This window comes from Loxodonta africana, chromosome 8, assembly GCF_030014295.1.
Source record: "Loxodonta africana isolate mLoxAfr1 chromosome 8, mLoxAfr1.hap2, whole genome shotgun sequence".
Taxonomy (NCBI): Eukaryota; Metazoa; Chordata; class Mammalia; order Proboscidea; family Elephantidae; genus Loxodonta; species Loxodonta africana.
In genome coordinates, this window is record NC_087349.1 from 115269254 (window position 1) to 115283436 (window position 14183).

Here is a 14183-nt window from a genome sequence, read left to right on the forward strand (position 1 = left end):
TATTGATTTTGTTCTTCACTCAGTGCAGGGACTATTCCAAAGAAGTCTTTCAAAAAAAAAAAAATCATTTCTAAATGATGACAGGCAGTGAGAAAATATTTAATTTATGGGGACAGATTTTGAAGAAAGCTGTCTATTTCTGAGACTTTTATTGTATCTTGTTTTTCTGTCTAAAGTTGCCCTTAAAAGATTAGTCCAAAGGACTAATGGGACAGATCTACCATGGCCTCCACCAGTCTGAGTCCAGTACAACTAGATGGTGCCTGGCTACCACCACTGACTGCTCTGACAGGGATCACGATAAAGGGTCCCGGACAGAGCTGCAGAAAAATGTAGAACAAAATTCTAACTCACAAAAAAGACCAGATTTACTGGCCTGACAGACACTGGAGAAACCCTGACAGTATGGCCCCCAGACACCCTTTTAGCTCAGTAATGAAGTCACTCCTGAGGTCTACCCTTCATCCAAAGATTAGGCAGGCCCATAAAACAAAACAAGACTAAACAGGCACACCAGCCCATGGGCAAGGACTAGAATGCAGGAAGAAACAGGAAAGCTGGTAATAGGGAACCCAGGTTGAGAAGGGAGAGTGCTGACATGTTGTGGGGTTGTTAACGGATGTCATAAAACAATATGTGTACTGTTTAATGAGAAGCTAGTTTGTTCTGTAAGCCTTCATCTAAAGTACAATAAAAAAAAAGAACTCTGAAAAAAAACAAAGTTGCCTTTAAGCTGATTACTCAAATGTTCTGTCAGCTAAACTTTTAAAACCCCATCTCCGAGTTTTTGAGATAAATAAGCATAGCGAGCAGGCTTGCAACATTTAATCCATGCTACAATTCACATGTTCATGTGCTAGGAAAATGTAACCTGTTTTGTCTATATCTCGTCTGTCTTCCTCATCAGCATCAGGGTAGCAGGGAAGTTTAAATTAGTTTTATCTCAAAATATGATCAGTCCTTTTAAGCAGTGTTTAGTGTCTCTTGCCAAGAAAGCTTGTTTCTTCTAATTTCTCTTCCCTTCACCTATTTTCCCAAAAGAGAAAGAAGGGCCTATGTGATCTCACAGCAATGGGAGGAGTTAGGACCTTCAGGTGCACTGTGGCCTGCCTTCTTTGGTGTCTGGGTGATGACTGAGAGCACCTGGTCCTGTCCCCAACCTCCACTGTAATTCCTTGGCGTGAATAGCTAGGGCAATGACTCTCAAAGGGGTCAGGGGGGAGTGTGCTCCCTGGCTGTCTCACCTGGGCTCAGGTCTTACCGACTCCAGACCCAGAATCTCTGACCTAGCTTGGAAGCAGCTTCAAGGGGCCACCTCATTCTGTCTAGCAGCCTCCCTTCTCAGAGTCAAAGTGCATGGGCCGTGAGGGAGCACAAGCATACCAGCCTTCAGGCCTCTCTGGACCTCCACCCTCTGCTCTATTTCATGGACACTGGTATGGCTGCACCACCAGACAAGCAAGTGCTGTCAACATGAGCTTAATTTCTGGTACAATTTGCCAAGGCCTAGAAAGGAAGAGAAGCCCACATATGGGTGCTCTGTTTTCTGCCCCCTCCTTCTACAACTCCTCAAAGACTGGGGGACAGAAGGAGCAGGATTGTTCTGCTATGCTCCTTTTGAATCACCCTCCTCCTTTCTGACAGACTGGAAAACCTTTTCTACTCTAAAGAAAGAATTTGATGAGCTGGGTCTTCTGGGCTCAGCCCTCTGTATGCCAAAGCAAGGGAGGGCTTCTTTTTTGTTCTTTCTCCTTGCCTTTCTTACTGACAATCCTAATCTCCCTCAAGGAGATGTGTTTCAGGTCAAGTAAGAAGTTCTTATCCTCAACAGGCAAAAGAGAAAAGTAAAATAACACTTTCTAAGATTCCATATTGACACTGCCACTTAAGCTTCTACACTTGCTTAGCAGTACCAAGTTTTTGTTGTTTTTTTTTACCCTTCCTGATGTTCTTTCAAAATGAGGCTGTTTCTGTTACAAAAGACCTATAGCAACACTTCCCAGCTGTCAAGAATGCAGGAAGTTGTAAAGTACTAACTGCTCGTCAAATGTCCTACACTGCACATTTGTACCAAGATGGTGTGGGGCCAGGTAGCCAATGGCTGAGTTCCAAGCGGTTCAGTGAATTTGAACCTCATCTGTGGTTGTGGGCAAATCCCACACCCATCTCTCTGTGCCTAGGTTTCCTCACATGAGAAAAAGGAGGGCTTGTTCTGGATAATCCCTGGGATGCCTCCTCTGATACTTTATGATTTCAGAATGGAACACGGTGAGGATGAATACAAGGTCAATTGAAATTCCTTTATAACCTGCAGTGATAAGGTCATTGCTAATATTATGTTAAATATCAAACATAAAGTAAGAAATTTTTAGAATGATAGAGATGTTATATAATGAATATGTCTCTGTAAAGCTTCACGCAAAAACATTTTCATTCTGAAGAGGATAATGTATCCTTACTGAGATATGACTTGGTTCTTCTCACATGATAGCATTCATTTGTGGGACAGCATTATGGGAAGAGAAAGGGGAATGATGCTTAGTATCTACCTTCTCGGTACCTGAGGAGAATATCCCAGATGTTGCGACGGGAGCAAGGGTCCACACCACTGGTGGGCTCATCCAGAACCACAGTCCGGGATACACCAATGAAAGCAATGCCGATGGAGAGCTTCCTCTTCATGCCTCCAGAGAGGGCTTGGGTTGGTTTGTGCTGGTGCTCGCTTAACCCCACAGCCTGAAGAGTTCTGAAACAAGACAAGAGCTCTCACTCCTCTCCATGAACACCTTAAAGCTGTGCTTCAAATTTCACTCCATGTGCAATGAGTTACAGTGACCAAGGTCTTTATAAATTATGGATACAAAGGAGCCCTAGACTACACACACACAGCACTGCCCTTTCTGATGCTTGGTTTGGAATGACATCCATGGGTTAAGTTTGATGCCTGGTCAGCAGTCACTGCCAAGTATTTTCTTGGAAAATACGTAGTTCTCTCCTTTCTGGAGAAAGACTTCTTTTCTTTGACTCATACCACTTGCCAAAGAACCCACATCCTGTCAAGATAGCATATAGTACAGTGGAATGGCTATGAACTAGTGCAGTCAGGGGAAACAGAAGCCTGAGGATCAGGTCCCCTCTACTGCTCACTATAGGGTGAATCTGGAGAAGTCCTTCAACTTTCCGGGCCACCATGCACTAAACTTGTATTACCCCATTGTGCCGACTGAGTAAATGGGAAGTTCCAGTGAAGTGCTGTGTGCAAAGTGTTTGTAAATTACCATATACCATTCATGAAAGAATAGCCCTCTTACTCTCTCTTGGTAACCTTTCAGTGTAAGATTTCCAGTTTTCAAATACCTAACACCATGTGGCCCACTCTTCCTTATGTGAGCCTTCACTTCCTTTCTGTGGATCTTTTCTCACACACATGCATTCCACTCTTTAGCCTCATTCCCATGTCGACTGGCATGAAACACTTACCCATGTCATCACCTACTCAAACCTTATTCATTGTTGAAGATCAATCCAAGTTTTCCAGAAAGCTTCCCCTGTCCACCCAAACCCAAGTGGATTTCATTCTTGCTAAGCAAAGGCATTTTTATAGCTCATTGATAGTCAACAATTGAAGTGATACCAACCATTTATAGTCAGGGAGAAGGAGGCAAGGCAGATGGGGAGGAATTATAAGGGTTCCACACAGTTGAGCTTCCAGAACAAATGGACCCTGGAAAGTTTGGGGATCCTAAGCAAAGAATTTAGAGAAATCCCAAGGAATTGCTTGTCTCAACCCTAAGTGACTTTTTCATGTCTGTTTCATTAATTTGCATACTTCCCATCCTGACCCAGAAAAGGTTCAAGCTACCTTCTCAGTATCACATTTTCAGTCTATCTACTTATGGTTAGTCCAAGTGTTATATTGGGTTTATATTGGCCTCAGTGACTTATGCCCCTGTTTTCCAGGTATTGTCATTGTTAATGACAGCCCTGCTGGAAGGAGGAAGACTAACGGTTCAGTTTCATAAAGATACTACCTTGGCCCCACAATCCCTGCCAGATGTGGTTACCAACACTTTCCTGCCTGGGATGTTTCCAACAGAGCAGAGAAGGTAAATCTATTCATCATAATTTAGTCACATTAACCTGATTTCAGTCAGCAGAAGAAACAAACAGACACAAAACAAATCTGTAAGACGTCAGATGTTTTCACGCATGCATGTTCTAATTACCTTTTTATCCTTATCAAAAACCCTTCCCTTCTTTGCTTCTTCTGTTGACACTACTTGGGACATCTATCAACACTTTCGTGGGAGGCCCCACATTGCTGGTGGATAATAGTGATGGTGGTGGAAGGAGTAAGGGACAAGTCTATTTCATTCATATGCCAAGTACTCTTTTAAATACTCTTTAGGTATAAATTGACATAATGCACACAGCCTCCCAATGAGGGTCTAAACAGTTATGAGGACCACATTATATCTGGGAAACCCAAGGTAGATACAGTATATATTATAAAAAGCTTTTTAAGCAAATGGTAGAGATGGATCCAAACACTAGCAGTCTGATGCCACAATACACCTTTACCCTTACAATATACTAAAAACAATATATTAGCACCCATTAAGTCACCGTGACACTGATTGGATATGCCTATTAATGTGTCTCCCTCCCCAGATGGATTGGAACTTTCTTGAGGACAGTCTTTGACTTATGTCTATTTCCCCAGAACCATGCATAGAACCCAATTATAATTAGTGCTCATAGCATTTTACTTAATGATTAGAATGCCCACTAAAGTCACATGAAGTTTAAAAAACTTGATGTTTTTCTCTCCATGGAACGATGCATTCCTAGTACTCTGAGCCACTTGGCTATAAGGCTATGGCAGCATGACTGGAGTTCTAATCTTAGGGAAGGAATAAGATTGCAAAATCTGGTCATTTTCTTCCTTTCTTTGCTTTCACACTTTGAAGATAAAAGAAGAAAACACTTTGCAGACACTGACCAGATGTTTTTATTTGTTGATTTTTTTTAAGTTCAAAGTAACCTAGGAGCTAATATTTTTCTAGTTACTTATCTTCAACATACTAAAAGGAAGAATATAATTTCTGCAAAATTAAGTTTCTTAATTCTTTCTCAAAAGTACAAGCTAACCCTTTAATTAAGAATATTTCTGGGCAGGAGGAAAGAAACATTTCCTATATTAAACCCTAATTATGTGACAAAGAATGTGTTTTAGGTGATGCTTTTCCATTATCCTTTTATTTATTCAACAAATATTTATTGAGCTCCTACAATATGCATGGCCTCTGCCACCTGCTAGGGCTAAAAAAATTAATCAAATATTTTCTCTCATTCAAGAAATGCAGAGTTTGGTGAAGAAGGCACACAAAAAAAAAAATTATAATAAAATAGGATGAAGCAATAATAAAGCCCCAAGAGCTATGGGCAGCTCCTCCAACTCCAGAGGAAGTGATGTAAGAAGTCAACCAGAGGGATTGTGCCAGTTCACCAACTGACACTTGAGCAGTGCGATTCAAGAAGGTGGAAAAAGCATTGCCAAGACATGGTGGGAGACAGAAGAGCATAGGCAAAGAACTAAAAGAGTCTGTTCCTAAAATAAGGAGGAAAACCAGCCAGTAACCCTGGATGAGACTGGAGAAAGGGGCAAGAGCCAGATCATGCAGGCATCATAAACCCTCTCATATGGCGGCTGGTTCTTTCTCCCACTGGGTCTAGACATGCAACAGGGGGCTCGTTGCTGTTCATTATAACTTTCAGTCCATCCTCCCCATACTCCCTCTGAGGCCTGAGGTTTAAATCCACTGTCATCAGAGTATGTTACCCACTACCCTTATTGCTGCTGTCCTCCTCCAGTCCTTGAGTCATGTCTTCTCATTTCTGGAAGATGCTGCCTCTTGGTGCTGTCCTTTTCTCCAGTTCTACTCTTATTTTTACTCTTGGATATTTTAATATTCATGTGGCTTATCCTCCTCGCACCCTAGCCCCTTAGTTCCTTTCTCTTTTCTTTCCTATTTCATTTGACCTCAATCCAATCTCATCCACTCATGACTAAGATACTCCCTAGGCCCTGTCATTTCCAAAAATCACAGCCCAGAGTCACAATTTCAGGCATTCTCTCTCTAACCACCAAATCCCATTTTTCCAGTTAATCCGTTTCCAACAATCACTCCGTCCTACAAATCTCAAATCTTCACTGTTTCTTAATATCCTTAATATCCTCCCAACTCTCCTCTTTGAATTTAAAGCCTGTGGTCATCAATATCATCATTCCTTTGCACACACTCTAGACTCCAAAGAATTGACCCTGACTTGAAGTGCCCACATACTTTTCCTTCCCTCCTCTATCTTTAATTGACCTGCTGTGCTCTTGGACGAGTCAACCCCCCACCTTGTGCACTGGATTCCAGTCCCTGTCCCTTATAGGACAAAGCTTCGGCAAGTCACTCCTCCCTCACCTTTACATCAATTGTCCCCTCTCTACTGATTCTTTTTTATCAGTATACAAATCTGCTGCTATTGTTCCTATCTTTGAAACATTCTTCTTGATCTCACTTACCCATGTCAGCACCATCCCATGTCTTTGCTCCCTTTTGTGACAAAATTCCTGGAAAGAGGGGCTATTTCCCATCCTCTCCTCCCAGTGACTCTTAATCCCACTCCAATAAGACCTTCATCCCCCATCATGCTACTAAAACTTCTCTCTTATCTCAGGCAGTCACCAATGACCTCTTCATACGAAATCCAGATGTCATTTCTGGGTCTTCATTTTACTTGAGGCTCAACTGCATTGGGTATACTGGATCACTCCCTCCTCCTTACTAGGCTGATTCACTCCTTTGTCTTCTTCCTACCCCACAGGTCTCTCATTCTTGCCTCCTTGGCTGCTTCCTCTTCACCTTTCCATATTCATCGTGTTGAAGCACCCCAGGATGCAAATCCTCTGTCCTCGCCTCTTCTCTACCTCCTCTCAAGCCTGTGATGGCCTCATTGCTATGAAACAAATCTGCCTCAAATCCCCCTTGAGTTCCCTCTTGTACACCAGAATTCTAAGTGTTAATACTAACTGCATAACCTCTCATTGACTTAAAGGTTTGATAAAGTTCCTTCTGTCTACTCTTATCTTCTCTAGGTCAAATAAAGGGCAAAATAGTAAGGACCTGACTCTTGACAAATGTTCACTCTAAAGCTTCTACCAGGCACACTACCTCCATTGAACTCACATTTTAATGAAGCTACACATTAAGGAAGCCAAGTGGTACTACCCAAGACTAATAAGAACAGTGGCTCTAAATCAGTTGTTTTCAGTTTTCCCTGGCTCTAATTGAGAACTACTCTCCTAAAACATGATCTCATTCTGACTGCTTTTGTGAAAATTGGCTTTGTTGCTAGGTAACATGCTGTGAACTGATAACTATTAAGCTTGCCTTGTACCCGAAAAAGAAGATGAAACCTATGTGGTATTGTTAGGTGTTTGATTTAAGTCCCAAACACAATCACAACAGAGTTTACTGTGGCCCGAGGTAAATACAGTTTTTTTTAATTATAATAGGTGACCTATAACTTTAAAAAGAATGAATTATACATACCCAATTTGTTATTTAGTAACATACAATCCGTATAAAACCTAGACATTTCTCATTAAATACTCACTGTAATGTAAAATAGATTTAAATACTACAAAGTAAACATTTCTCCTATACACACAAGTTTCCACTCCCATTGACATCATTATTATTATCAACCACTCTGAAGACATTATGAGATGTGAACCAGCTCACCTTGAACAGAGACTATCATCAGTGCCCACTTAATATGCCACCATTGTGAACTTTGAAAGAGGGTAAAGGAAGAACCTTTTGACACAATGGCCTTATGTCTCTTGAGTTCTTTTCCATTTATTCAGACCATTTTTATATGACCCTCATAGTGTGAGCATCTAACCAGAGAGAGATTTAATTTGCTCTATACACCCATTTGTCATACAGCTGGTCCCTAAACACAAGCCATCCATTTCACCTTGAGATCATCCAAAGAAATGGTGATCCCTGACAATGCGGGGAAATAAAGCTGGCTGCAGTGCATTTATTGAAAAGCAGTATGTCACTGTCCAAAGTCACTCCTGACTAAGAGATTTCCAAGAGGAACTGACAGCATGCTGTTCCCCTGTTGTGCTGCTCTCAGAACCTGAACCTGAGGAATAGGAGCCTACACCATATTTGGGGTTTGCTGCCACATTTTCTTCTGTTTCTTATCTCAACGAGTTTTCTTTGAAAGGTTTACAAAGCCCCCAGGATCTGGCCCAGGTTTCCCCCTGCAGCCTTATCTCCATCCTGCCCTGCCTGGCCTTTGCCTGCTGGTTGATTTGCCCAGGCTCTGTGCTTTCACGGGCTTTGGTTCTGTGGGTTCTTGCCACCTACAATGTCTTCCACTCTAGCCCATCCCACAATCCCAGGAAGACTCTACTCATCCTGCACCTCTCTGCTCAACCATTGCCATCATATCACCCCTTCCCTCAATGACACTGAGTCACTAATTGTCCTGTGGCTGCATTGCATCTGGTTTATCCACACTCCAAAACCAAAATCCTACCCATTGACATCAAGTCAATTCTGACTCATAGTGATCCTATGGGACTGAGTAAAACTGCCCCATAGGGCTTCCAAGGAGTGGCTGGTGGATTCAAACTCCTGATCTTTTGGTTAGCAGCTGAACACTTAACCACTACACCACCAGGGCTCCTATCCACACTTAAAAACCAAAAAACCAAACCCAGTGCTGTCGAGTGGATTCCAACTCATAAATCCACACTTACACACATATAATTTACTCTATTTTCATTGATTACATATATGTCTTCTTTCTGGTCTCAAGAACAGGGACAGCTGTACCTTTGTTTCTCAGAGCCCAACTACATATTGTTGAATATTTGTTTAATAAATAAAATTTGTGGAGTGAGTGAATGAGGAGTAGCAGAATATAAGACTAGGAAGTTAGGATGAGAAAAGATGGTGAAGTACTTTGCACACCCAAGCTAAAGTAATGAACATGACTCTATAGGAAATGAGATGATATTGAGGATTTTTTTTCCTTTTTTTTTAAATTGCACTTTAGGTAAAGGTTTACAGAACAAACTAGCTTCTCATTAAACAGTCAGTACATATACTGTTTCATGACCTAGCCTAGAAACCTAGTGCCGTCGAGTCGATTCCGACTTACGTTTTATGACATTGGTTAATAACCCCATAACATGTCCGTACTCTCCCTTCTAGACCTTGGGTTCCCTATTAGCAGCTTTTCTATCCCCTCCTACTTTCTAGACCTTGCCCCGGGGCTGGTGTGCCCCTTTAGTCTCATTTTGTGGAGGCAGGGCCAAGATGGCAGAGTAGTCAACTGCTTCCAGTGAACCCTCTTACAACAAAGACCCGAAAAAAAAAAGTGAAACGATTATATTTATGACAAGCTTGGAGCCCTGGACATCAAAGGCAAAGTTAGAAAACAGACCGAGTGGCAGGGAGAGGGACAGACAGTTCGGAAGCAGAAGGGAATTGCCAGACCTGAATCTCAGAGGACCCTCAGGCTGCAGCGGGCTGGTGGTAGCATTCGGCCTCAGTTTCCTCAGGGAGAAACAGCCAGCTACTCCACCTACTCACACCTTTGGAACCAGAGAAGAACGACACTCTTGGCCAAAGCTAACTACTTGCATGTATTTTACCGCAACCCTCCAGCCCCCAAGCCAGCTTCAGTGGCTGTCGATTTCCCTGGGCCTGAGATAGGTCCTGCTGTGCACTCTGAGCCATCCTCCTGGCCTTGAAATAGGAATAAATTCACAATTGGGGAAAAGACAATCTGCCAGCTCCACTGACCTGGGGAGCTCAGGACAGAAGCAGCTCCTGTCCAGGCATAAATGGTCTGTGGACTTTGAATGACTTTCTCCCTTGCATGGACCTGTGTGGGCCTGTTTCAGGAGAATAGGCCCTTGCTGGCAGACTGTAACTGTTTCAGCTGTGCGGTGGAGAGGCGGGTGTTTGATGTTTGACACCACTTTGCCTGTTAAACAGGGTCTTCACCTACCCACATCAGGGGCTGAAGGACTGGTGGCTCCACCCAGGTCACCCAGCCACCCATGACAGGGGTCCAAGGATAATTGGTACCTCCCAGTCCTTACAACCAAAAGCATTTGGTGCCCATGGTCCATCTGCAGAACCCACCCACCTGTGTGCTCTAGGGAAGAGGGACATGCTTTCCTCTGAGACACTCAGGGGATGGTTGTTAGCCCCCTGCCTTGTTCAGAACATGACCCCTGCTGCAACCAGATACCGGTACCTACACCAATCACCCCTGCCCCTCTAAGACTACAGGACAGAGCCTGTACCACACACTTGATGACCAAGTACCTGGACACCTGAGCTGAATCCATACAAGACAAGTGAATGGACTTCTAGGCTCATATACCTGATAACAGCTCTAACCATCTGGTGACAGGACATTAGGGTTCAAAGACAAAAATAATCAAGCTAGCTCACTCAATCAACCTATTTGGGCACATCAAAACAAAACAAAGCAAGAAGCTAGCATACAGTAAGCAAACATAAAATAAACTAATACAATAACTTATAGATGGTTCAGAGACAACAGTCTATATCAAATCACATAAAGAAGCAGACCATGACCACTTCAACAAGCACTTACAACAAAGAAACAAGGGATCTTCTGGATGAAGGTGCCTTTCTGGAATTACTGGATGTAGAATACAAAATGTTAACATACAGAACTCTTCGAGACATCAGGAAGAAGATCAGGCAATACACAGAACAAGCCAAGGAACACACTGATAAAGCAGTTGAAGAAATTAAAAAGGTTATTCAAGAACATAATGAAAAATTTAATAAGCTGCAAGAATCCATAGAGAGACAGCAATCAGAAATTCAGAAGATTAACAATAAAATTACAGAATTAGTCTCATTTTGTTCTATGGATTTGTCTAATATTTGGCTAGAAGGTGTGCCTTCATTACTGAGCTAAAAGGGTGTCCGGGGGCCGTACTCTCAGGGTTTCTCCAGTGACAGAGGATTTTTTTAGTAGGAAAACTGAATTATTCATTTACTCAGTTATTCAATTCAAAAGAATATTTATTATATTCGATGAACTAAACAGACTGTTTCTGCACTCAAGGGGTTTGCAATCTGGTGGCAGAACACAAAAGATAAACAAACATAGGATGTCACATGCTAATAAATAAATCAAAAACCTAAACCTGTTGCTGTTGAGTCAATACAGACTCATAGTGACTCCATAGCACAGAATAGAACTGCCCCACAGGGTTTCCAAGGAGCGCCTGGTGGATTTGAGCTGCCAACCTTTTGGTTAGCAGCCATAGCTCTTAGCCACTATGCCACCAGGGTTTCCAATAAATAAATCAAGGTAAGAAAAATAGGGAAGACTCTCAAGGAGTAGTAGAAAGTAGTAGTATTTTAGAGAGGATGGTCAAAAAGTCTTCTCTGATTAGCATTTCAGCAAAGACCTGAAAGAGTTGAGGCAGCATGCCAAGCAGATAATAGCAACAAGACCAGTCAGGTGGAGAGAGCAGCAACTGCAAAGTCCCTGAGGCAGAGACACGCTTGGTGTGTTCAGGGAGCAGCAACAAGACCAGCATTAGTGGCACAGTGTGATGATGGACAAGAGAAGCAGGAGGTGAAGAAAGAGAAGTTGGCCAGGGTCAAGAATGGTACGGTCTAATATATGAGTGGCATTATAGTCTATTGTTCAAACCAGGACTATTTTGAGGCAAAAGGGGGTATTAATAATAAATCTGGGACAAAAGGTGTAAAGACAGGCTATCCTGGGACCACAAGGACATACAATCACTATGTCAGCTTTGGATTTTATTCTGAGTAAGATGGGAAGCCCTCAAAGGGTGCTGGGGAGAGACATCACATGACCTGGCTTGTATGGTTGAAGGATCACTGGCTGCCATGTGGAGAATGATCTGATGCAGGCATAAGAAGACTGCTGGAGGATAGGGTGAAAAGAGGGGGAATTTAGGAACCTACCTCAGTAACCCAAGGGAGAGTGGGCAGTGGATTTAGGTGAAGATTCTTCTTAAAGAAGTGAGCAAAATGAACTTGGGGAAGGGGGGAAAAAAGCCAACTTGAGTCAGGAAGGCCAGCTGAAGCTCAAGGTATCTCTGTGGAATGAACCAACGAAGATGTTAGCTTGGCTGGTGGTTATGGAAATGAAGGTAAAGAGGGTGGAGAAGCAATGTGAAAGGAAGTGCTAAATGTCAAATAATCATTTCAAATGTTTAATATGGTTTCTAATAATATCACCAAAGGTAAATAAAATATATCAACTTTAAGACTCATTCTTCTTTTCCTCACCTCTGTGGAGATTGAAACATCAAGGTAGAATTTTAGAACCATGAAGGATGTACCTGAATAAGTGATAGTTAAATAAAATCACACAGAACAAAACACCACCAAAAACCCCATACGTTTTCATCTTCATTAAATGCAGACTATAAATATTTATTTTAAAAATAAAGCTTGCAAAAATATTTTAAAATAATAAGCAATAAAATGTTCACTAAAATTCACATGTTCTTCTCAGATGTATTTATCAGGTATATAGCTAATTACCATTTGTATTGACTCGCTTGCCTCAAGGCAGCTTCTTCCACCTTCATGTTCATGCTCTGCTGATGCTCTGGTTTGCAAAGGTAGTCAGTTGTGAATACCAAGAAAGAAGCACTAGCCCCACATGCCCACAAGGCATACATCTCCCTGAGAGAGCAGAGTTCAGCATGGACCAGATGGACTTCACACTCCACTACCATTATTTTCTGAATCAATGGTGCCACCACTGGATTACTGTTTTCAACCCCAACATTTGACCTTGAGTTATTTGCACACCCTCTCCCCTCCAATCCATCCTTCAGAGCTCATCTCCTCTGCACACTACTTAGCTCCTAACCAGGAGCCTACAGTTACTTCTTCCATCTGGTCTAAACTTCTGTTAGTCTCCAGTAATAGGAGAATATTCCGTTTGCTTCGCTGACCTGTCCTGGATACTCCACTTCTTTTCCACCTCTCCCCATACACATGTCCTCTACTCTGGATCTTCTTCATGTTATTCCTTTTTGAAATTATTTCAGTCCTCCATTTGGACTGATTAATATCCTACCCATTCTTCAAGGCCCTACTTGGACTCCTCCTCTCCCCACCTTGTGCATCCAGTTGGTGAACATGACCTGTTTGTTCTAACTTCGAAAGTCTTCAAATCTGGGCCTTCCTCTCCATCCCCACTGTCTCTGCCATAAAAATATTTGCTTGCAGAAGCCTCTCTGCCTCTAGTCTCTTCCATTGCTATGGCATCACAGGATATATCTTAGAAATCTAAAGCTGATCACAATCCAATGCTCATAAATGCCTACTTGCACAACAAAGCTCAAACACCTTAGCGTGACTAGTTAGGCTCTTTACAATCATTTTTCTAGCCTACCTTTCCAATCTTTTCATTTCAGGACACCAGTGGTTTTGAGTGGGTTATATGAATCCTATGTTCCAAAAACACACCAGCTTCCTCCAACCACTTATGCCACACTTTCCTTCTTTATTCATTCTCTTCCCAAATTCAAGGACAAACCAAATCCAATCCAATCACAAGCTCCCTTTTTGTTCCCAGTGTTAGTGGAGGTGTCATAATTCCATGGTTAAGGACCATTTGCCAAATTTTTCTTCTCATAAATTTAACTACAGATGATGGTTTTAAAGTACCTCTTCCTATATTCTTCACTTATTTAAACAAGGGGCAAAGAGTAAGAGGTGGAGAGAGATGAATGTTACTAACTTATTGACTTGCTGGCATAACTCCTTCTTGGTCCACTGTGGCGCCTTTATGGAAGCAAAGAGCAGCAGATGCTCCAGAACAGTGAGGTTGTTGAAAAGGACATCATGCTGAAGGCACACCCCCAGCTCCATTCTGATCGTGGCCAGGTCTGTCTGCAGGTTCTTGCCATTGATGATGATGGATCCAGAAGTAGGAGGGTAGAGTCCTGTCAACATGGATCTGCCAGAGAAAACAACTTCAGCATAGAAACACACATTGCTCTGCACATCAGCACCTCAGTCAACTCCAATGCCATGAGTACATCTTGAGAAGAGCAT

The 14183-nt window shown here is 42.3% G+C and overlaps 1 protein-coding gene across 1 annotated transcript in view; it reads right to left on the minus strand.

Annotated features, from left to right (window-relative positions):
• Positions 1 to 14183, minus strand: part of ABCA13 (ATP binding cassette subfamily A member 13) — a 572876-nt gene that overhangs the window by 268397 nt on the left and 290296 nt on the right. Inside the window, 2 exon segments of the mRNA XM_064290236.1 lie at positions 2550 to 2746; positions 13867 to 14085. Of these exon segments, the coding sequence (XP_064146306.1) occupies positions 2550 to 2746; positions 13867 to 14085 (416 nt within the window).